This window comes from Podarcis gaigeae (genome assembly GCF_964106915.1).
Source record: "Podarcis gaigeae genome assembly, chromosome: 2".
In the NCBI taxonomy this organism is placed as follows: domain Eukaryota; kingdom Metazoa; phylum Chordata; class Lepidosauria; order Squamata; family Lacertidae; genus Podarcis; species Podarcis gaigeae.
Window position 1 is genome coordinate 91930553 of NC_139679.1, and position 24635 is coordinate 91955187.

Consider the following 24635-nt stretch of genomic DNA (forward strand, 5'->3'; position numbering starts at 1 on the left):
ATAGCAAGACTTAAACTATTACTACTGATTGATATAGCAAGGCTTAAAAGAACATAACTATCACATTCCGTAGATGTGGTCAACCATGCATTAAGAACAGGTCAGGGTACAATGTTTCATGAACTCAATGTGAACTGAACATTCTAGGGTGAGGAAGGAATGCTTCAGCTTAGAACGGTTTGCCAGAGTCATGTGCAGAAGCAAAACTTCCCATCATCCCCCGCTCAGCTAGGCGCTGGGGTGCATTTCACCCCGCATCTTGCAGAGTTGGGCTGATGCTTCCAACAGGCTCTGCACCTCTCGGCAACATCCAAAGGCCATGATACATTAGATGCTGGAGTGGATTGCACCCAGCGCCCTGCGGAGTCAGGCCCACCGGTCCCAGCACTAGTGGCAGCAACAAGCAGTTCCGGCTTGCCCAGCCCTACTCATTGCCACTGCACTTGCCTAACTTGGGGATTCTGGATCGTGGGCTTTGCTGATCAAAGTGGAGCCTCGGTGATTGCTCTCTCCTGCCAGAAACAAACCAGGACTGCTCCAAGAAAACACATGTGGTGAAAAGGAGCGTGAGGCCCTGGTGGGCTTCTCCCTTACCCGCTTGTGATTGGCCAAGCAGATAGCCAGCCAAGCAGGATTGTGTGTGTGTGTGTGTGTGTATATATATATTCCCCCCTCTTCACTTCTCACTTTTATATGTGGCCCCCTAGCCTTGTGTTGTGCCCCCCATTTATGCAATTTTCACCTGCGGCCCCCTTGGAATATCCTGGGGGGCTCCAGGGGGCCATATGCTCTACAGGAGCTTTGTGGACTAGCAGCCAATTGGAGTCCCTGAGGAGGTGCTCTTCTCAGAATCCTTCATTGGATTCTACTAGAGTTCATAATATGGAGAGGTTTGTTGAAAAATATAAGAGCCCCTGGGGCACTGGTAGCCAGGAAGTTCTTTTGACCTAAGTCGGCGACTCTTTTGTGTATATCACTACCCAGTCTTCATTTACTCTATTATAAAGTGTTTCTGGATATCACAATCAATTAAGAAAAGAATGACTTATTAATCTTGTGTGCTGGATATTAAAAGCAGTGATTTAACTGCAGGCTTCGGATGGGGGGCGGGGAAACTATGAGAACAAAGTGGAAATGAATTTTACCATGCCATTTATCAACATAATTCAATTCATTTCACCCTAACTAGCAGGATGGTGTCACACGTAGACTGTATCCTACTGGGTGCAAAGTTAGGCTTCAAAGTTGTGGTGCCCATGCAGGGAACATGGAACACTTCTGTTATGCACATCAGAGGTGTCTCATCAATAATGCTGCAGAAGACAGAATCGGGATTCAAAATGACCGCAACAAATTGGAGAACTGGGCCCGAACTAACAAAATGAGTTCCAATAGGGACAAACGTAAGGCAGGAGGAACCAGCTGCACAAAGAGCAGCTTGCCAGTAGTACTTGTGAAAAGGATCTAGGGGTCTTAGTGGACCACAGGCTTAACATGAGTCAACAGTGCAAAAACATGAGTTTGCAGCAGCAAAAAAAGCTAATGCTGTTTTAGGCTGCATCAACAGAAGTATAGTGTCCTGATCAAGGGAAGTAATAGTACCACTCTGTTCTGCCTTGGTCAGACCACCAATTCTGGGTACCCCAGTTTAAGAAGGATGTTGACAAGCTGGAACATGTGCAGAGGAGGGCGACCAAGATGATCACAAGTCTGGAAACCAAGCCTTATGAGGAACAGTTGAGGAAGTTGGGTATGTTTAGCCTGGATAAGAGGAGACTGAGAGGAGATATGATAGTCATCATCCAATATCTCAAGGGCTGTCACATGGAAGAGGGAAAAAGCTTGTTTCAGTTAACAGAAAGGAGATTCGGACTTAACATCAGGAAGAACTTTCTGACAGTAAAATCTGTGACAGTGGAAAGGTCTGCCTCAGGAGTTTGTGGATTCTCCTTTTTGGAGGTTTTTAAGCAGAGGTTGAATGGCCATCTGTCCTGAATGCTTTAGTTGAGATTCCTGCATTGCAGGGAGTTAGATTAGATGACCCTGGGGATCCCTTCCAAGTCTACGACTCTATGATTCCTGTGAATGGACAGACACTGGCAACAGTGGTCAAGAACGTCCATCTAAGAGTCAGGACATCCATCTAGGGATCAGACACCTGCAGTGCAGTGTGTTCTGCTGCCGTCACAGAAATCTGAGTGGGAATAAATTCATTCCATGCCACTTTGTACAATATACTTTTCCCTGGAACTCATGTGCATGAGACTGGTCAGATAGAGAATGTTTAATTTTTGTGTGCCAGGCTGTTGCTAATGAGACAGGAGCAGAAAAGCCGGTAGAAAGCAGGCAACTATCCCATCATGAGTAGTTGGATAGAGGCTCTTCTCCTTTGTGACCTGACCCCCAAGCGAGCTCCACATCTACTGAGTCACATCACTGCTGCAAGGAAGCTCATGACATATGCTCACATTGAGTCCTCGCCATGCCCCACAGGGCATTTACCATCACACAGAGAGAAACACGTGGTAAATTTTTAAACTTGCAAATTGGTAAAAGGAGAATTATAGTCGAGTAGAGAAGCTCAAGTTGTAAATGTAAGTCAAATTGCAATGTAATATATGTAAGTTACCCAGAGGTGGTTTTTAATTCAGCATGAAATAAGTTGAAGTAGTAGTAGCAGTAATGTAACAATAAATAATACTTATTAATAATAGTGTATTGCATGCAGGAGTTCCCAGTTAGGTCACAGGAATCTCCAAGAACAACTGAAAAAGTTCCTGTCTGAAAACCTGTAGAGCTGCTGTAGATTAGTGTGGACAATACTGAGCTGTAATGCTAAATGAACAAATCGTCTGATTCCGTATGCAGCCCTTTCCCATGTTCCATTTAGAGCAACAGCAAAATTCAAAGCATGCTAATAAAGAAAGACACAGCCCATGTTTTTCACAGGCTTCTCTAAGACTTAATTACATTTTATAGGACTTTTAATGTGCAAAATGTTTTAATCCATATCTCATTATAAAGCATTATCAGTCACAAGAACGCAATGAAGTGGGCAATTATTATCACCGTTTTAGTGACTGGACTGAGGATGGATGATAGTGCATTGCTCAAGATGTTCCACTTGAGGACCTTGGGCCAGCTGCAAGAATCTTTAGGCTCAAGAGTGAATACCCGAGTTCAGAGACTATGCAGAAATGGTGGTCACAATACTGGTAGGCACATTTCCATTTGATTCACCGCTGATGTATTTTGCATTCAAAGCAAGTGCAGAAAGTCTTGCAGGTACAGGCACTGAGTGAGTGGGAATTTCATCCCATATTGGTTGCTGAAATACTACTGAATGGACATGAAGAACATGTCCCTAAATACTTTGCAATTCCAGATTCTTGAAATGACAAAACTCTGCAATGCTAGCTTATTATTGAGGTTAGCTGTTGTTTGCTTGTTTTGCTGAGGCATGCTGAACAAAATATTTTTATTTCTTGAACAAAATATTTCATCTGCAAAGAATAAGATGCTTTTCTGGTGCTATTTTCCTCCCCTGCTGTGAACTGGCATGCCCATCTTGCCACCACTTTTTTCTGCAGAGCTCCTATGCATGATTTATCAGTGGTCGTACAGGCAGAAATTCAACAGGTGTATTTTTGGCATAATGAAGATGCTGTGATGGGAAACACCTGGGGCAACAATGCAGTGATTAAAAGTGCGGGAACTCTGCCTCCCCCTCTCCCACAACATGGCAACCCTCCTATGCTATGGTGGAATATGATTTTGGCTGGCTAAGAACAGGATCAAGAGTGAGGTAATAACAATAACTACATTCAACATCAGAAAGATTATATGCATTGGGAAATGATAGGAAGTCTATTTTATGTTAGCAAAAAGATAGGGAAAAGGAGATTTAATTTCTGTAAACATGCATAATACTATTAGTATATGATTGTTTTCATTTTTGTTTATTTAAGAGTGTGTATGTTATTCATGAATTTCAATAAAATAAAATAAAATACAGTGGTACCTCGGGTTAAGTACTTAATTCGTTCCGGAGGTCTGTTCTTAACCTGAAACTGTCCTTAACCTGAAGCACCACTTTAGCTAATGGGGCCTCCTGCTGCCGTTGCACCACAGGAGCATGATTTCTGTTCTCATCTTGAAGCAAAGTTCTTAACCCGAGGTAATATTTCTGGGTTAGCGGAGTCTGTAACCTGAAGCGTATGTAACCCAAGGTACCACTGTAAAGAGAACAGGATCAAGATCTCATGACTTTTGATCACTTATTTGGAGTAAATAACAAAGACAATGACTAGACCAGTGATCAGGGTTGATGGGAGCTTTAGTCCAACAACAGCTGGGGCACAACCTCCAAGTGTCCCTATTTTCCAGGGACGTCCCTGATTTAGAGAAGCTGTCCCAGTTTCTGATTTGATCCCAGAATGTCCCACTTTTCCTTAGGATGTCCCTGTTTTCATCGGAGAAATGATGGAGGGTAGTCAGTTTTCTGACCCCCCAAGCCGTCTGAAGGCAATCCTACAGAGGGAAGTTTTTAAAAATGTTTAATGTTTTATTATGTTTTCATGTATGTTGGAAGCTGCCCAAAGTGGTTGGGGCAACCCAGTAAGATGGGGTGGGGGCCTATAAAGAGTAAAATTATCATTATGGAATGGGACATCCCTATTTTCATCAGAGAAATGTTGGAGGGTACGTTGGGGACCCAAGTTTGAGAAAGGGTGGTAGACTTTGCACTCGTGAAACATTTGCTTGGATGTGACACAAGAAACTTCAGAAGATAGCAGCAAACAAGGACTGATGTTCTATAAGCAGGAGTTGTAAATGAAGTCTCCTGTTGTGGCCGTGAAAGGTCTCAATTGAGGGAAAGAGGGGAAAGTAGGAGATATGATGGAAAACCTAAAAACAAAAGTGAAATTATAGCCTAAAGCAGGGTGTTAGTGGAGAAAAGTATGCTTCTGGGAAGTGAAGAATGAAATCTTACAGAGCCTGGGCATTCTGGTAAACACTTCCAGCTGAAGGATTCACTGATAAAACTGCCCTAATGTAACTTTGAATTTGCTGCTAGATTCTGTGGGAATCTTGATGGACCATATGGTAACAAAGCCATATTTTTCAATGTAATAGTAAGCTTAAAACTAATCATCTGAATACTTTCACAGCAACCCTTTTGTTTCTCTTCTGCCACTTCTGCAGCTGAATCTTGAGAAGAAAACCAATTTGTAATTTAAAAAGTCTTTGCAACTCAAAGTCTGATTTCAAACAGAAGCTTTCCAGGGGCTAGTTAGGCTTGCTGAATCAGCCTCAAGGGATCTATGACAATGCCTGTGTTCATTCCTGCTGGTCTGAATGGAAGGTGAGAAACCAGCACAATTAGGTTAATGACCCAACAACAACAACAACAACAACAACAACCTGTTACATCGAACCTCCAATGCTATTTGGTACAGGTACCTTTCTTTTTTTATAGTCCCCCCCCACACACACTTCTGGGCTAGTACGCAGCTACCTACACAGTAAAGGCAACCCCCATTTTAGGCATGACCAATATGTGCACAATCACACACATGTTCCAAACCCAGAAGTGACCCAGAAACATCATGAATGACATCACTAAAAGGGTGGGGTGGGGGTGGAATGGAACAGAGCAGAGCGGGAGCAGAATGGGGAGGCAATGCTTCCATTTTCTACCTTTGTGATTTTAAATTGCAATGTCTTATGCTTACAAACAGTAAACGGAACTTAAGAATTCTGCACTCGGGTGTCAGTTCCTGCACTTTCGTGACTCAGCAAGAGATTACACACAGTTCTGTTCTAGTCGGAACACTTGATAGCTGATTAGAAATTGCTCACTCTTTAGATGTAGTGTAGTATGAGCAATGATCAGGACTCTCGGTTTCTGCTTGAATAGGCCATCATTTCCAAGTGTTATGTAGGGTGGCCAGGTTGGACGAAGCTCCGAGACCTTTAATACAGACGTTGAGGCAGGTTCAATGAGTGTTGATTACTCTATAGCAGTGCTGCAGCTGTTAGAAAAGCACCCCACACTTATTTATTAAAGTCATCCCTTTTCTTGCAGTCACCCTAGTCTTGAGGAGAGAATCTCACTTATGGAGTTTTACATCTGGGAATCTTTAGTTTCTGGTAGCTTCTGGGCAAATAATACCGAGGACCAGCAATCACATTCCAGGATACATATTTATTTATAAGTATTTATAAACCACATACACATATATACTGTCAAACATTATGAAGCCAAATACAGGGGTCTGCCTCTTGAGATCAGGTAACCCCATTATACTGGCTGGGAATATCTCGTTCTCAAAGTAGATGGCTATGTAGATGACTTTCAGTTCATTTCTCCAACCAGATGTCCAGATGTTAGCCACTGGGGGAAGGGGAAACTTGCTTTTCTCATCCAGTCTTTGACAAGAAAACTGGCTCTACTTTCCTTCTTCCATGGTGTCTGAGGGTAAGAGTTTGTTTACTAAGTCCACCATCTTATACTCACTTTCCTGGGAGTACATGTGTGCAGAACTGTGATATGAGAGGCCATGTGGGCTTCTTATGCTTTCATGACCAAATGACCATGCTTACAAGAGCCAAATACTTTTCTACCACTTTCTTCCTGATTGTCCAGGATATTCATACACCTCCAGCGCTCTGATTGTATTATGCTTCTCAAATGGCTTTAATTATATGCTTCATCTCTCTCAATATTATGACAAAATTCATCATATTCCTATCCCCAGGACACTCTCCATTGTCACTCATTGAGATTAATTAGCATATTGCTATAAATAGAAATAACAGCATCTGATATGGTGCGGTTTGTAGGATGGATCAGTGCCTCCAAGTGAAATCAATTTTTAGAGAAAAAAACTCAGAATGTATTGTCTGCAGGTTTATCCTATTAGCATGGTGCCATCTCAAGTGTAATCAATATTACTTTCATAAAAATTAATATAGTACAGAGCCAAGAAAACAAAGAGGATGGGAGCTGGGAAAGGAGAAGTCTCCAGATCATAATCTCCATTCAGTGAGCAAAAACGGAGAGTAACAGGGAGGGGCCCAAATGAGAAAATATGCAATTTCCCTAGTAGCAGCGGTAGGCGTGTGGACAAACCATCTAGGGCAACTCTCTGTGGACAAGGTGCCCCACAGCTAGAGAATGGGGAAAGCTCTCTGATGGTTTATACAGTCTTTGCCATTCCCAGTTCTAGTTCAACCAGCCTTTTGGAAAGAGCTTTCTGTTCGGTGAGTTCTCATTAACAAGTATTCCTTACCATCCTGAAGGCTAGTTTCCAAGGAGGTCAGTTTTATTTTATCCGCTTCTCTTTAATCAATTGTAATGTGTAGTGGGACAACGTGCACAGGCCATGGGGAGGAGAGGTTTATCTTTTCCCTCCCCAGCTGTGATCTAGACAAAAATCCTGCCCCCCTGCAGCTATGGGGCTTGAGGGGGCAGGAATTCCCATGTACACCAACAGCAATTTATTGTCTGCGGCCCATAGCCATGAAAGGAGGGTGCTGGGTTTTGTTGGAACTGCCTGCACCCAAACTAAAGAGGGTAGGCGCACACTACACATTCAGCATAGAATAGGCTTGGCCCCACTGAAAGGCCCTGTGCTTGAAATTACATGTAAGTTTTACCTGTGGTGTTTTACCTGTACTGGCTTATTTACACAGGTAGCACACAGACCTGTTTCCCATGACATGATATGGCTTAGCGAGACTGTGCAAAAATAGAGGCCCCAAGACAAACGCTTGCAGCTGCTTTGCTGCTCCCCAATCCTTTCTTCTTCCAGGCTAAACTAAGCCAAACTTTGGTGTAGTGAGTCATCTGAAACAGGACTTCTGGTCAAACCATCTCCTCTCTAACTGAGCTGCAGCAAAGAACATATAGTATTCAAAAGGACCCGAGAGGCGCAAAGCATCTCTCTGACAGCTCACCCATCCATAATCTCACTGAGCCATAGTTTGGCTTACCATGTCATGCAGACTAGGCCACATTAAACTTTGCAGGCTGTAAGTCACAAACCTATATAATGCCTATAATGATATTTATTGACATATACATTTCCAGATGTTTTCATTCCACAAAGCCTATCAGATAATGATCCTGTTCTGATGTAATTGAAAACCACAATCTACTGTTATGTGAAAGTTTGTGCGGAGGGAAAGTATGTACAGTGATACCTCAGGTTAAGAACTTAATTCGTTCTGGAGGTCTGCTCTTAACCTGAAACTGTTCTTAACCTGAGGTACGACTTTAGCTAATGGGGCCTCCCACTGCCACTGCATGATTTCTGTTCTGATCCTGAAGCAAAGTTCTTAACCCGAGGTACTATTTCTGGGTTAGCGGAGTCTGTAACCTGAAGCATCTGTATCTGGAAGCATCTGCAACCTGAGGTACCACTGTATGGTGAGTGTGAGTATGTGTGTGTAAACTGTATGGGAATTGAATGGGTACCTGAAGACGTGTGCATGCACATGAAAGCTTATACCCAGAACAAATTTAGTTGGTCTTTATTTCGCCTGTGTCACACCAACACAGCTACCTGCCTGAATTTAGAATGTATGGGAATTGTATGTATATACATACACATTGGCCATGCCCACCAATAGCATTTGGCCCTCATCGGGGTGGCTGATTGTCAGTGTATCCCTCAAGCTAGAAAAAGTTAACCACAGCTAGTTTAAACAAACCACAGTTCTCTGAAGTAGGACACAATAGTTACAAAATCCCCATTCTATGCAAATTTAGGCAAGAGCGCATAAGGGAGGAAATCATGTGATACATTTGTCAGAGTTATATTCTGAGGATGTTGTCAACTTGTCTCAGCAAACTGCTGTATGTTAATTATTCTTCCACCACTTCCTGAGATACAAGGTGAGCATTGGCACAGAACCGTCATTACTCCAAAATATTCCTAAAGTGTCCTGGTCACTTAGGGCTCTTGGCTACTCTACATCTGACAACAACAAGGCTAAATATTTTTTAAGCAGGTAAATGAAAAAAGCTCTTATTCAGTAAAATGGGAAATGTATCTCTATGGGCCCCCACAGATATTTGTCCTCCAACATACATCTTTGCCTAACTGAAAGCAGAAATAAAAAAAAGTTCTATTTTCTCTTTATGTACATCATAATGAACTTTTCTAATGGAAAATAATAATTCGAATTGATCCCAAGCCTGCAAGCATATATTACTACAAAATGCATCAGGGGGGTATTCAAAGCCTTCATGTAAATAAATAGCCATCTTTCCCAAGTGGCAATGAATCCTGTAGCATCAGCTCCCCTGGGAAATATGATATTAGTTCCCTCTTAATTATGCCAATGTCCCATGTATAAATGTGGGGTTCTTTTGTGTATATAGTATAATCCAAAATGATGGGGGAGGCTGTTTGGTTTTGCACTTTTAAAAATCACTATCTGAGAAATATGAATATTTTTGAAGAGCGAGATCTTAACAGATTTGCAAGAAGACACAGATTGTTTGTGGAGCATGGAAAGTAATATATCATTTGCTTGATTCTGAAATAATGCTGTGTTTAGCCCTATTGCAGTGGAGAATAAACTTAAGACACTTTTGTCTTTTAGCTCTCTCCATCCATACTTACCCTTATCACCATCATTTTTATTGCAAAGCTCTGTAAGTCAGGCCAGTATCATAACCCCTGCATTGCAGATGGGGGAACTGAGGTAGAGTAGTTTGCCTAAAGACTCAGCCAAGTTCATGGTGGAGGAGGAGACTTGAACTGAGGGCTTCCTCTTGCACATAAGGAAGCCACCCCTCTATAGTGTCTTTGGCTAAAAATACACACACTAAAGTGCATTTGAAGCACATGACAAGTTCTTCTACTACCCTAACCTGTTGCACATCCAGAGCAACACAGTACTCTAATAGTAGTGCTACATTTCCTCTCTTGTCTGCAGTCAATGTCCAGAGACCTTTTCAAAGAGGCAGCTGTGTTGGGGATGAAGAATGTGACCCTTGAGCAGTACATGAAGAGGAATGATGGGATATGAACCTCATTGTAGTAATGCACACCTGTAAAATATTCGTATCCAGAACAGCAGTTTCTGGCAGGGTGGCGGCAGCAGAGTGATGACATAATGAGATCAGGGGATGTTGAAGACGTGTGTGTGTCTTAATTTATTGTGCAGAGACAAGTTTTGCTCTTGCCTTCCTGACATGCTATATAAGATCAACATACTGGAAATACAGCAGACATTTCATGATTGCATAGATGAAACAGAAGACTGAAGGGAGGAACTGCTGTGGGAAGGAAATGTCTCCATAAAAGTATGCCTGGACACTGAGATCCAGCACTGAAGGCCTGCTGACAGTTCCCTCACTGTAAGAAGTGAAGCTACAGAGGGGAAAGGCAGAGGGCCTTCTCAGTGGTGGCACCCACCATGTGGAACAAATCAGATATCAAGGAGATGTGGAACTATATTACCTATAGAAGACATATGAAGGAGTTTGGTGCCCCCGCCCCCATTATTGAATGCCTATGATTAACATATATTTCTGTTGCAGATCTTTACATGTGGGACACAACTTGCCCACCTAGAAAAATATTTTGCCCTTTCTGTGCCCGTGCCTCTCCTATTTTTTTCTAGTGCTACCACTGTTCCAACTGCCTTTAAAAAAGGTTTCATTAGGTTTCAAATGAAAAAAAATCTGCCTGTTACTAAAAATGAAATAATAATATTCAAAACACCCACGTATTATAGAAAAACTAGAAGACCCACCCTGTCACAAGAAGGACCCTGCTGTGGCTGCTGGTGGCTTTGTTGCTCCCTCCAGGAGTGACGATAATTGGGAAGCAGCAGCTGAGCTTCCCAAGTTGGCAGTTCCCAAGTTGTAAAGCTCCGCTCTGAACGAGCAAGCTCTTCCTGGAGAGATGCCCGCAAAACTCAGATGCCAGAAGCAACGGGAAAGCCGGCTGAGCCCTCCCATCCTCCACCTCCTGGCTTGCGGAAAACGGAAGAAAGAAGGAAGATCCAGGAACCCGACATCCTTGGGCAGTGGCAGCAGCACCTGCACCTCCCTTCTTCCCACCTGGTGCAGAGGCATGGAACCCAGAGGCAAGACCGGATCACCACCAGATTTCTCCCTCCTCACACCACCCCCAGGCTAGGCGAGAGCAGAGCAGCCGGAGCAGAGCGATCGCCGCCTCAGGAAACGCAGCCAGGAAAGGCAGCCTCGCTGGGGGACGAGGGATGGGGAATCCGCGCTGGACCAACGGAGCCAAATGAGGACAAGCGGCGGAGCCCAACTTCACGCTGCGAGCCACAAGTTGAGGCGTCGCTCCGCTCCGGGCAACCCAGCCCAACCTGTCCTTCCCCCTCGCTCTCAGCAGCAAAAGCCGCCTGCTCCCTCTCTGCGCTCCGCCTTCCACGGAACAGTTGCCGTTTGCCAATTAGACGCAGAATTACAGGGTGTTGCGAGGGCGGACGGCGGAGAAGTGCCCCGACTCTGTGTCCCGGGGAGCTCTTTTTCTTCCCCTCCCTATAACACACAAGTGCTTCTTATGTCCAAGATGGAATCATCTGGAGTTTCAATTTACAAATCAGCTATTGCAAACAAACACACACACACTTTCCAAGGTGTATCCCCTATCCAAATTGCAAAAACGCCTTTGGTGTCGGTTAATTTATTCTCTTGTGCTCTGTCTCCCGCTTTTCCCAGTAAGATTGTAGGCAGCTTGGAAACGGGGGGTGGTTTGGGTGGTTTGTTTTGTTTTTTAGTGGGATGGGCTTTAACTCGGAAGCGCAACTTGGGCTAGAAAGGGGACGCGCGTGCAGTCAGCGCAATTGCTGGACACGGACCCGTCGAAACCGCAATTTGATATCCGAAGGGGCAAGGGGAGCTTCAGTTTATAGGAGCGAACCAAGAGAAATGCATGAAAAATAAAACCAGCGCACATGGGGGCAAAGCACTGCAGCAACACAGGCGCGCGCGCACACCGCAAACCATCGCCAGCACCAATCTTTTAATCCGGTTTTCACCGCCATCTCTCACAACCCGAGGGAGGAATGAAAGGCTCCGGGCGCTCGCAGTTGGGGAAAGAAGGGGGATATCTCCCTGCAGCAGGAGCACTCATGCACACGCTGATTCAGATGCCGAAATGGACTAGCCAGCCAGATAAACTGACCTGTTGTCGAGGCTGAAGGGAACGGTTGGATTGAAGGAGTTGGGTTCCATACAAGATCCCTTTCCAAATCGATCTTATCTATTCATCGGCTCCGACTTTGTATTCTACCCTCTCGGGTAGGCAAAGATTATGCCCATATTGAAATTGTCCTAGCACACCCAGCAAAACGAGAGAGGAAGGATGGGAATTTAAGCCAGAACAGAAATCAGTGAAGAAGACGACCGAGCTGAATATGGATTTCAGTGCCACCGCCACGCGGTGCCCCTGTTTTTCCTCTTATTAACCAGCAGGGTTATTCCTCCAGCCCCAAAGCCGAAAAGTGGCGGCTTGCTTCCTCGCCGTTTCGTGGAAGCTGCCCCCTCCTCCCCCAACAGCTCGCCTCCTTCTAGCACTGAACCGAGAGCTTGGCGGGGAACCGGTTGCCTTTAGCCAAGCCATATTTCACTCTAATGCAAACCCATTGAAATCATCGCCTTGCGTCTCCCCCCTCCGTCGTCTTGATTCACTGATTGATTCTTGAAAATGGGATCATAAATCCAGAGAGTGTCAGGAGAAAAATCCCGAGGATACGTGCTGGAAGGGAGGGCGCCTCTGATTTCCAAGGAGGGAAGAGGCGGCTGGGAAAAGAGAGATGGGAGCGCTGGGGAAGGCAAAGAGCAGAGCAGCAAACTCCCCGGGGGATGGGAGCGTGTGAACTGCCTGCAGGAGGGAAGTGGGATGGGGTGGATTATCTAACGCTGGGCTTCCTGGTCCTAAGGAAGCCCGAGTCTAGTGATCCTACAGCACAATGCCAAGTTGGTTGGTTTCCATTGCTGGGGCTGCTCTCTGCCATGCCCGCGGCTGGCGCTCTCCTTCAGCACCACTCCCTGCCAGCCCGCGTGCCAGGGCTCTGTGGCCATTTGTGGCGCCAACAACCTGATGCTGGAGCCTCCGCGGAGCGCCCTACCTGGAAGAGCCTCAAGATGTTGGCCACCATGATGGAGACGGAGCTGCCCGACGCCCCGATGACGCCCACCACTTTCTCCGGCTTGACGAAGACCGGCGGCTCCCCGTTGGTGCACCTCACGTCGGAGGTGTCCTTCTGGATGAGCGCCTGCACGAAGGTGAGCGACTGTTCCAGCGCGTACGTATCCCTGGAGCAGGTGTCCAAGATCCTGGCGCCCAGGGTGACGTTGGGCAAGAGCTCGGGGTCGCTGTTGATCTGGTCCAGGGCGTAGAGCATGGCCTCCAGGCGGTGGATGCCGTTCTCCTTCTTGATGTCCCCGCACGGCACGCCGGTGGGGCCCTTGGCGTGGACGGGGAAGAGGCCGCCCAGGGTGATGTCGCCCTCCAGGCGGATGGAGTGCGGGGCGTACATCTCCTGGCCTTGCGCCACCGCCGACAACAGGAACTCCAGCAGGCACCAGGGCAACTTCATCAAAGTCAGCAGCTGCCACAGCCTCCCCGGCTGGAGCATGGTGGGCACCCAGGCTACCACGAGCAAGAAGGAGGGTTCGCCGCTGTTCCAGCAGCTGCCAGCCAGCCGGGGGTCAGGGCGCCTCCTGCCGCGAGCAAGCGAGGATTCCCCCGAGGGGCGGGCCGGTGCGGGTCTGGCAGGGCGGGGAGGTCCAGCTCCGGGCTGCTGCCGTAGACGCGCTGCTTCCCGACCGCGCTCGCCTGTCTGCCTGCCTGGGCTCGCTACTGGGCGAGAGAGAGACTGGGCTGCCGCTTTAAATGCTCGGTCGGCTCCTCTCCGCCTCCCGCTCGCGCTCTGCCCACCTCCTTCTCCTCCTCCTACTCCCCAGCTTTGCCTGCCTGCTCTCCCTGCGCGTCATTACGCAGAGATGCGGGCGGAGGGAATCGTCGGCGAGGCGAGGCGGAGAGGCCGCGGGGAAGAAGGGATGGCGAGCTTCTCGCAGACAACGAGCATCCTCGGCTCGGCGCAGGCAGTCGACGTCTCCTGCCTGCCTTGAGTCTCTCTCCTTCGGGTCCTTTTTGTTGCCTGTGCCGAGAGCCTTTTCGCAGCTCTCCCTCGGTTCGTTCTCCATCCTCTTGCGGATGCGTCCTGCGCTGGGGATTTCAAATGCTCTGGGACGAGGAGGCTCCTCTGCACAGTGGCTTGTAGAAAAACGCTCGCAAGTCGCTGGAGACTGATTCCAAAGCACAAACTCTTTCAAATCGTAAGCTCTCTGGGGGGTAGAGATCCCAGTTCTTCAATGTAACCAGTTCCTTGCTTGAAATTTAGGTGCGCGGTGTGCTACATGTAGAAAGGGGTGCGTATATTAATGTGAAGAGGCAACTATCTGAACGTATCTTGTATATTTTAAACAGTTTCATTAATTTAACTGTTGCATGACCTAGCGGTTTTCTGAACCCTAGATTGTAGGGTGAGTTCTGACCAATTCCTTTTTGATAAGAGAAATATTTCTATCTTATTTGATTAAAACTCTTCAAATACAAGACTAGAACGTGAATATTGACAGTAATAATGTTTCACCAAGTTAGGATACGTGGCAGGTAAATGCAAGGATTGTAAAAAAAATAAAAATCGCAGAAATTACAACAATGTGGAGATATTTCATGAATCCCAACCTTAAGAACAGCATCCTTTGAGAGGAGCTCGGGTATTTTATTTTTCACTTCAGAGAAAAGGAAAAGGTAGGTTGGCCGGGCTAGAGCTGGGCAGCTTGTTTCCAGTGCAGTGCAGAGGAAAAACGGATTTCAGGTAACCTGGTCCAGAGTTGTTTAGGGCTGGTTTGGTGGTGTCTGGGCTGCCAGTGCAGATCCCTGAGCATATGTCCCCTATAAGGAGCACAGCTCACCGCTCTGGATGAGGCATTTTGCACCCACTGTAGCCCGTGGATCCTAGCTTCAAGGAAATCCCCATGTAGTGCAAAAAAAAAAAAAAAAAGACTCTAAACTCGACAATGTGTTGCAGTGTCCAAATTGTCACTGTTACAGATAGGTAGCCGTGTTGGTCTGCCATAGTCAAAACAAAAAAATTCCTTCCAGTAGCACTTAAAGACCAACTAAGTTAGTTCTTGGTATGAGCTTTCGTGTGCATGCATGAAGAATCTGAAGAAGTGTGCATGCACACGAAAGCTCATACCAAGAACTAACTTAGTTGGTCTTTAAGGTGCTACTGGAAGGAACTATTTTGTTCAAATTGTCACTGTTGAAAAATATGTGCAGTTGGCACAGCAATCGTAGTTAGTGATAGGTGCTCTTTGTGACCAAGGCCAGCTGGAGCTCAATGGACAAATGATGGTTCAAAGAGCACCCCTGAACTGCATACCTGCTCTTCCAGTGGGAGTGCAACTCAGTCTAGAACAAGCAAATTTCCCAGTTCTCAAATCTGCGACCCACTCACCCACAGTGTTTCTGTCTAAGTAGGATTCAGCTTCAGTCTACTGGTTCTCATACACTCTACCACTGCATCAGTGTGACTGAGGCCTGCCTCATGCATGCAATTGCAGAAACAGGTGCCCATTCAGTCAAACAGGCCTGCCTCATGCATGCAATTGCAGAAACAGGTGCCCATTCAGTCAAACAGACGCTCTACCCCTCCAGTCCTACAGAAGAGCTTGGGAAGAGCATCCCATTTAAACCCAGAATCTTACGGAACTGAAAGAGTTGATCTTCATTCGTGGAAACCACAGTTCTTTTCTGAGGCTCTCTTTTGCCTTTAAACAAATTATGTCCCCCTGCTTCACTAAAGAGACAAATTTAGAGTCTATTTTATCTGCCAAAAGCCAAGGGAAGCATAGCTTATAGGCATAAGACACCTGGCTCTGGGTATTCCAGACCTGATACAAGATGCTCAGAGTTGAATGAAAAAATAAACAAATGAAGTAGGTCAGAACAGGACAGCCTCAGCGAACTTTGACTGTGCCATCTGTGCAACGATTCTACATTCCTTTGCTGACACTGTGGCATGTGGAACAAATTTAACTGCCCTCTGCACAGCATTCAAGAGAAAGGGGAGGAGAAGGAGCAAGGTGAAGGAGTACCAACCCAAGCCTATTATATATTTGATTTTTTCTGTCAATTTGAATATGTCATTTCTAGTCCAATGCTGCTGTGAAACCTCCTTTTCTCTCTCCCGCTCCCTCCCACTTTCAAAGCACAGTTTTTTCTCGGGGCTAGCTGAAAGACAACTACAGCCACGTGGAATGAGATAATGACATTGCAGTTGAACCAACTACAGCTAGGGCTGAGGAGTGCTCAAAAATAGCACTCTGTGTAACATGGATCTGTTGAGAAGACTCATCAGAAATGTTTGCCTTTCTGCACCTGAACAGCAGCCTATAGAACAGCTCACATGCTTTGAGCATCAACCCTGAAGACCTCTTACCTACATTAAAACATTCTGATTATATTCTCTATCTCCTGGTTAAATATCAGCTGTTCTAACTGGATATTGTCAGGCCTTGATATCATTTGCTCAAGGAAGGAAGGAAGAAGGAAGGAAGGAAGGGAGAAAGGCAGGCGGGAGGCAATATCCTTGTGCACCACCAAACAAGTGCATTCCAACATCACAAGATCAACCCAGAGATGCTCAATGTTTAGCTAGAAGGCTTGACCTGGTTCTGAGGTGTCTGAAAGATGCCCAGAGGCATCATGGCAGCTTTTACAGGCATTTCCAGCACAAAGAATAGGGATAATTTGATAGAACCAGCAGATGTAGGGCAGTCTCTATAAAGAAACCCTAATGGATACACAGAAGTTGTTTGCAATAACATTGCTCTGTTAGCCTGCTTTCTTTTCAGTAACAAATGCTTAAAAGAGGGATAAATGATGTTTGTGAAGAGAAGGGCTCTGTTCAAACAAACAGATAAAATGGAGGAGCCTGCCAATATTATTTGATGAGTTTTAATATTACTTTGTAGTGTGTGTCCTTTGAGGGGCTTGTTCAGTGTGTGTGTGTGTGTGTGTGTGTGTGTGTGTGTGTGTGTGATGTGAGATGGAGCTATTCTATTTTGAATTTAACCTTGCTGTTTTGTCCATTCTCCATCTTTGGGTATATAAAACCAACAGGCAGATTAATGGCCTCATAATGCTCTTTAATTACTCCTGTCCTATTTACAAATAAGGCAGTTTAAACAATGGGTTCCTTTGCCCCCACCTTTTTGATGTGAATTTATGAGTTAAATAGGGATTCCAATCTCTTTTAATGGCTCTGTAGAGTCCCCTACCAGGAGTCTTAATGTAAATGAGAAGATGGAGTGCTCTCCACCCCACCCCCACTGCTCCTTGGGAGTTATATCCTAAACTTTATATCAAAAGGAGTTCCAAACCAGCTCACAACCAGTAGTAATGGTAACAAAAATGTAAAATAATGTTACCATTTCAACAGCCGCATTGTAAAAGTAACTCAGATCAGAGAGCATCTTTGGAAAAACACATATTCATCTAGAGAGGGGATCAGCCTTTTTCCCCAGAGCAGATAATAAGGCCCTACTCTCCCCCTTCACTTAGAAAGCAGGGGAACACAGAACAGAGCATCCTTTGATAACTGCAGTGCTGAGCTGTTTCCTCAAGCAACTTCTAATACGGTTTGCACAAGTTCAACTGTACCAAAATAGCATTCCATTTGCCATGGGTGTGTCAAATTCTCATAGATAAAATCTGCCCTAATGGTGTAAAGAACAGCATTTACAAATCACCTGCTACAAGGAGCTTTGCATTGTTGTGTTGAGATCCACAAAGTACATGGCCGATTGCACATACGAAATAAACCCAAGTATGGAAGTTCTCTTGAGTGAAATTAATGTGGATTGCAAAGAAATCATCTTTTGTATTGACTAAAGGCCATAGACAATGATTTGCCTCTGCTGAACCTGTCCCCCGCCCCCCGCCAAAAAGGTAGCTCAGAGGAGGTAACTCAACTCCTCTTTCAATTGATGTATAGGAGAAAAGTATTGGGCACAACATTGGGTGTAAAGTAAAGAAAGTACTATTGATAGCAGCTTGGATAGTCATAACCAAATCCTGAATAAGCCGTCCTTTCCCAAAGGCCAGTAGATAAGGAAAGTGTGGGATTCCATGGTCATGAACAAAATTACTTGTAAGAAAGAATCTGAACACTCCAAAATTGATAGTCGTCTATACTGGAATTTGAAGAAAATGGATGAAATGATAGCTATGAACATTCTTACCATGCTACAATATGGCAATGTTTGCTATATGGCATGATTTGGCTGATGTATGATTTAAGCAAAATTTTGTAATTATAAAATTAAAACAAACAAACAAATAAATAAAAATACAATAATCCTGGCCTTGTATTAGTCACTGCTCCAAGGGGTCACGGGACCAAATACAGTGGTGAAGAGTATCCAGTTTTCAGTGTTGCGGGTCACTGTTTTGTCTTTTATCTGCCACTTTGAGTAACATTTGCTAAAGAGAACCCTATGAGATCACTTTCCTGGTCTGCTTTGGCAGGAAGCTGCAACACTACATCCTTCCTGCCTGGGCATCTCTCCATCATCAATGCCTCCAAGCTGACCACATGTACATGTCTGAGCTCTGAAGCTCAGACACCATTTTGAACTTAGTTTTTGTACTTTTGTAACTTAGATAGTAGTTATAAACCTGCCTTTATTTTGCTACTGTACCTGTAAATACTACTTTTACTTCTTCACAAAAGAATGTGTGTGTGTGTGTGATTGTTATTTTTAAGAGGGAGAAAAGTGATGATACCAGAGAAAATCTAGTCTGTCTTAAAGCATCCTGGATTATTGTTTCTAGAAAATAAATCAACATTGCCTTAGCTTCCAAGTTTAAAGCTGCAAAGAATGGTACTCTGCCATGGGCGTAGCCAGGATTTAGAGAGGGACAGGACTTTTGTTGTGCATGCACATGAAAGCTCATACCAAGAACTGACTTAGTTGGTCTTTAAGGTGCTACTGGAAGGAATTTTTTTTGTTTTGACTATGGCAGACCAACACGGCTACCTATCTGTAACAGGACTTTTGTTAGTGGGGCAGAACTGACATGATTGGTCAGTTAGGTAAGTATTTCTATTGCTTTATTTGATCTAGGGGGGCAGCTGTCCTCCGCCCCCTCTTGGCTACGCCCATGTACTCTACTGATCTCAATCACATGAGTAAGGAATGTATAATAACTAAAAAATATATCCACTCCTAGCACATAAATCCATTCCTACAGGAACTTTTGAACATAAGAACACAATAAAAGACTTGTTGAATTGGGTCAAAGGCTCACCTACTCCAACATCGTGTCGTGATTCCCAGCAATGGATATTCAGAGGCATATTGTCTGCAACAGTGGACTAGAACAAAGAGACATGGAAGTAACACAAAAAACTGGCAAGGGGGGTATGTTGTGTGCTGCATGGAGACAGTAGCTTGATTGCTGGGCAGCAGTGGGGACCTCTCACACTTCTATGGCTGTGCTTACAAAAGCCTCTCTTGGTATCACATTGCACAGGGAAGAAGCTGCTGTTACCACTCCACTCCCAGGTGTTGTCTTGCTAACCTTTCAATAGGCTTAGCTGATCATGGAAGCCTCATTTTCTACCCTTTCAAATCATCATGAAACCTACTTTCCTGCCTAGGGCTAGTTCATGCAAGCATGTACATCACTTGGTGACTCAGCACTTGATGACTTGCAGCAGAATGTGTGACTGACTCTATTGAAAAACACCATGCATGAACTATGGAAGTTTCACCTGCAGTGTCTGGTCTGTAATAGCTCATTTACATATGCAAGTCATCATGACCTGATGCTGTGGACATCAAGCGATATGTATACATGCATGTGAACTAGTCTCAAATGTGGATGAGAGGCAGGCTTTAGAAGGACAGTGAAACTCAAAGGGCTTGTGAAAACTCCAGTGTTGATATCTACTGTATCATAAGTCATGGGGATCTGTTGTTTTGTTCTACAGAGGAAAATCTTGTGGATGTCTATCCCAGCTGAGATGCTAACAATATTATTCAGACATGTTTGTTATCTGTCTTACAAATTTTAGCACCAGACATGCAGAATATAAATCTCTTAAACTGATAAGAAGTACTGATAAAGAAGTACAATTGTCACTGATGCAACAAAACCAGCCAGGTGTGTTTATGTTCCTATTGCTCCGTCCTTATTTAGGTACCTCCCAGACATATTTCAACTTTACATAACTGTCCAAGGTTGTACACCCTCTCATGTTTTGAGAGGTTCTTTGTAAGGTCATATTTCACCAGTTCCTACACATCCTGATTCTCCAATACCCAACACACACACTTAACTGAATAGCATATCTAGTTGAACAACACAAAGTTCAAAAGTGATAGACAAGACTGGAACCCAATGCACAAAGAGAAAAAGCAGGTGAAATGTACCATAGATCCCAGGGATGCTGTGAAACTGACATTGAGTTCTTGAGGCCATTTTGTATTAATGCAAAAGACCAAACCCTGACTTGCTGAGATTCCAGAGATAACCGTGATGCACTTCCAGAGTTGCAGTGGTGTAGCCAGAGATACATTATACCTGCTCATTCTCACAGGAACTAGTTTCCATTATACACTGCAGTGGAATATCAGGTAAGGAGGCAGGTTCTGCTCACACCAAAAAGCTGTGTCCCAGACTGAAGCCATCGGCTATGATTTCAGCCATCTATTAGAATCTGCTAAGAACTGGAATTGGTCTTGTTCTGCCCTAGTTTCCATTATTCATTCACACTAAAGTGTGACAAAAAGGATGCTACCTCTCACATGATTTCAATGCATGCATGTGGGGTGTGGGTTGGTGGGTGGGTGTGTCACTCCCTCACAGCTGACATATGCTAGGCTATTCCTACCAGCATTCACATTGGCTAGCTATGTGTAGTACAGCTGTGTGGGGCTGCTCCATGTGAGGGGCAATTCTAGCTGGCACAGGATTCCCTCTCTTGTAAGGAGAGCCAGCGTGGCGTAGTGGTTAAGAGTGGTGGACTCTTAATCTGGTGAACCAGGTTCACTTCCTCACTCCTCCACATGCAGCTGCTGGGTGACCTTGGGCCAGTCACACTTCTCTGAAGTCTCTCAGCCTCACTCACCTCACAGAGTGTTTGTTATGGGGGAGGAAGGGAAAGGAGATTGTTAGCTGCTTTGAGACTCCTTAGGGTAGTGATAAAGCAGAATATCAAATCCAAACTCCTCCTCCTCCTCCTCCTCCTCCTCCTCTTCTTCTTCATGGTAGAAGAGCCTTGTGTACATCTGTATGCATGTGTTGCCCCTTTACACAGCTGTTAAATCAGCAGTTTGTGGAAGATGTGACCAGCACAATGCACTGGAAGTTGTAGGGCAGCTCTAGCCAGCATGACCACATGGCTCCCACACACACACTGGGTGAGGGGTCAGTTAACCCTATGAGTGAGATGTAAGTTAAAATTTCAAAACTAGTGATACCATTGCTCATCTGCACATGTATTTTAGTCTGTATTATCCTAATTTTGTTTCATTGTTACCAGCAAACGTGTGGCTAGAAGACACACTACTGTGGTTATGTTTATGCATAGAAATCAAGAAGAAGAAATAGTGAAATAATAATACAATTTTTTAAAAGCCCTGTCTATATCCACATCTAAGCCCTGATACTTAGTACAGCAGTATATCTATCTATCATCTATCTATCTATCTATCTATCTATCTATCTATCTATCTATCATCTATCTATCTATCATTTATCTATCATCTATCTATCTATCATCTATCTGATAATACCCACTACACAAATAATAGCCACTCCATCTTACTGGTTCAGATTTGTGGTTGGTTTCTGTGTCCCTTCTAAATCACTGGTGATAGTGAGTGAATGGTTAAATCTTCATTCTTTCATGTCTCTATCTTCAGCTGTTGAGTGCTGGAGTAAGTGTCACTTGTGTAGCCTGATTCAGCATCCTAAATCAAATTCTGCAAGCTAGCTGAATGTGTCATGACATTTAGAAACTGAAAAATGTAACCATCTTGTCTCAATGACCTCTTGTATTTAGACACTATCTTCATGAGATGCAATGCAACCACTGCCCACAGTCTAGTCCACTATACAGAATACAACATATACCCTAGGATCAATATACAACTCTGTAAATACACATATTTTGCAAATATTCTTAAAGTGTCTTGCTCACATAGGTCTTGCTCACTTTTTACAGCATTCAGACTAGGAAACCTTTAGGCAGGAGAGTAAATGAAATGCTTTTCTTTTGTTTGTTAAGAAGAAAACACGCATTTTAGTGAAATCTCTGTCTTATTGACCCCAGACACATTTCTCTACAAATATGTGACTTTAACTAGAGATAAATCAAAAGGTGAAATTCAAAATATTATTTCTTCTGTTATGTACATCATAACAAACTTTTCTAATGGTCTGACAACATCTGTCAAGCTCCATGATATAGCTTTGAGATCCACAATACAGAAGATATATATCCTCCAACATAGCCGCTTTAACATATTTTGCATATTTTCAAAATAAACCACGTGCTCTCTTAGGTGGAATCTACACACATATAAAAAACACCATGAAAATGCTTAAAAAAACATTTTGAAAAACACATTGAATTTTGCATAGCTCACTTTCACCATCTAGTGTCACATTTGTATACAACACATTTAAAACGTTTTATTTGCAGCGGTTTAGCTGAGTCCTTAGTGTTCTGCTATTTCTATTTCTACCCCTGACAGCATCCAAAATGAGAAATGAGAAATTGTTATACAAGTCAATAGAGGAAATGGGCTTTTCTTTTTTTTCTGGTTTAAGTGACTATTTTAAGAGAATCTATATATTACTAGCTCCACATATGTTTCTCATGCAGGTGTATCCTTATGCAGTATTAAGTAAAAGGTAAAGGTACCCCTGCCCATACGGGCCAGTCTTGACAGACTCTAGGGTTGTGCGCTCATGTCACTCTAGAGGCCGGGAGCCAGCACTGTCCGCAGACACTTCCGGGTCACGTGGCCAGCGTGACGAAGCTGCTCCGGCGAACCGGCACCAGAGCAGCACACGGAAATGCCGTTTACGTTCCCGCTATAAAGCGGTACCTATTTATCTATTTGCACTTAAGGGTGCTTTCAAACTGCTAGGTGGGCAGGAGCTGGGACCGAACGACAGGAGCTCACCCCGCTGCAGGGATTCGAACCGCTGACCATGCGATCGGCAAGTCCTAGGCGCTGAGGTTTTACCCACAGTGCCACCCGCATCCCTTATGCAGTAGTAGTCTTTCAGAAATATAAACCTCATTGGTGAGTGGGATTGTACTTGCAATGACTTTGGAGTGACAATTATTTGTGTAGGGAGGGGCTTTGGGGATGATTTGCTTGATGATAAAGAAAACCATGTTTATGCCTATCATGTAATTCCGTGCATGGATGTAGCCAGGGGGGGCAGGGGGGCAACAGTCCCCCTAAATCAATAAGAATCAATATAAAGCTGAGGTTCTATCCCCTCCCAACAAAGGCCTGCCCCCCTAACAAAAATCCTGGCTATACCCATGATTCTGTGTGAATCAAATATAAAAGTAAGTAATTGATTTCTTGTTGAATGGTAGCTTATTCTGAAGACGAAAAACAGTATGGATTCTTATGCTTTTTTGTTTGTTTGTTTAAAAAGAGAAATGACTAAGGTAGTGGTTTTGTATGTAACAAACAATTCAACAGATTTGGACCAGATTTGTGTGAGCTTATTCTTCCTCAATTGAACAATGGTCCGTTTTGGAAGGGATAGTCACAACTGGAAGTGGGGTAAATTAGGATAGCTTTTGGAGGTTTGTGGCCACACATTTTTCTGTAAAGAATTAACAGAATGCATTCATACAGTAAAAAACAAAGTTAGCATTCTGTACACACGGGATCACCGGATATGGACATAACAACCCCTCACTACATTATGAGGGAGAAGAACCTGAGATTCTAAATGGCAACCTAAGTTGTTAGCTTATGGAAAAGCCTAAAGCATTATTTCAATGATTCAGGCATTTCTGGATGAGGTCAAGTGTTCTGGACCAATTTCTGTCTGGCTTCAGGCACTCGTTTAGGATCAAAATAGTCATGGCCACCCTGACCAATTATCTTCTATGGGAGAAAAGCAATAAAAATGTGACCCTGTTGACATTCCTGGATTTCTCAGTGGTTTTTGTAACCATAATTAATGCATCTCACCGGTATAGCTCTGTGGGTTGGGAATTGGAGTTACAGTGGTCCTACTCCTACCTACATAGCCAGTTCCATATGTAGCACTAGGGGATTTCTGTTTGGCCCTGTGAAGGAATTAGATTGTACTTAAATAGTTGGCTTCTAAGGACTCTGATTTTATATGTATTATTGTGTATTTTTATTGTCTGTTCAATTGGAGATTATATAGGGTTAACTTGCTGTACCTGGAGGCTCAAATAAAAAGGCAGTAGAACTCCACTGTGTATATGGATTATGACATGTCTCTTGTCTGAGAGTGGGGAAACTAAAAGGCTCCAATACTTCCTGC

General features: G+C 44.2%; 1 protein-coding gene and 1 long non-coding RNA gene across 3 annotated transcripts in view; one reads left to right on the forward strand and one right to left on the reverse strand.

The window, feature by feature from the left end:
* The window catches only part of GRM7 (glutamate metabotropic receptor 7), a 425704-nt gene extending 410677 nt beyond the window's left edge, over positions 1 to 15027 (reverse strand). For both annotated transcript variants that reach the window (XM_083723485.1, XM_083723484.1), the window contains exon 1: positions 13126 to 15027. In XM_083723485.1, coding sequence (XP_083579611.1) covers positions 13126 to 13635 — 510 coding nt within the window. In that variant the 5' untranslated portion in view covers positions 13636 to 15027. The remainder of the gene's footprint in view (positions 1 to 13125) is intronic.
* The window catches only part of LOC310838150, a 719862-nt gene that overhangs the window by 393721 nt on the left and 301506 nt on the right, over positions 1 to 24635 (forward strand). The window lies entirely within an intron of this gene.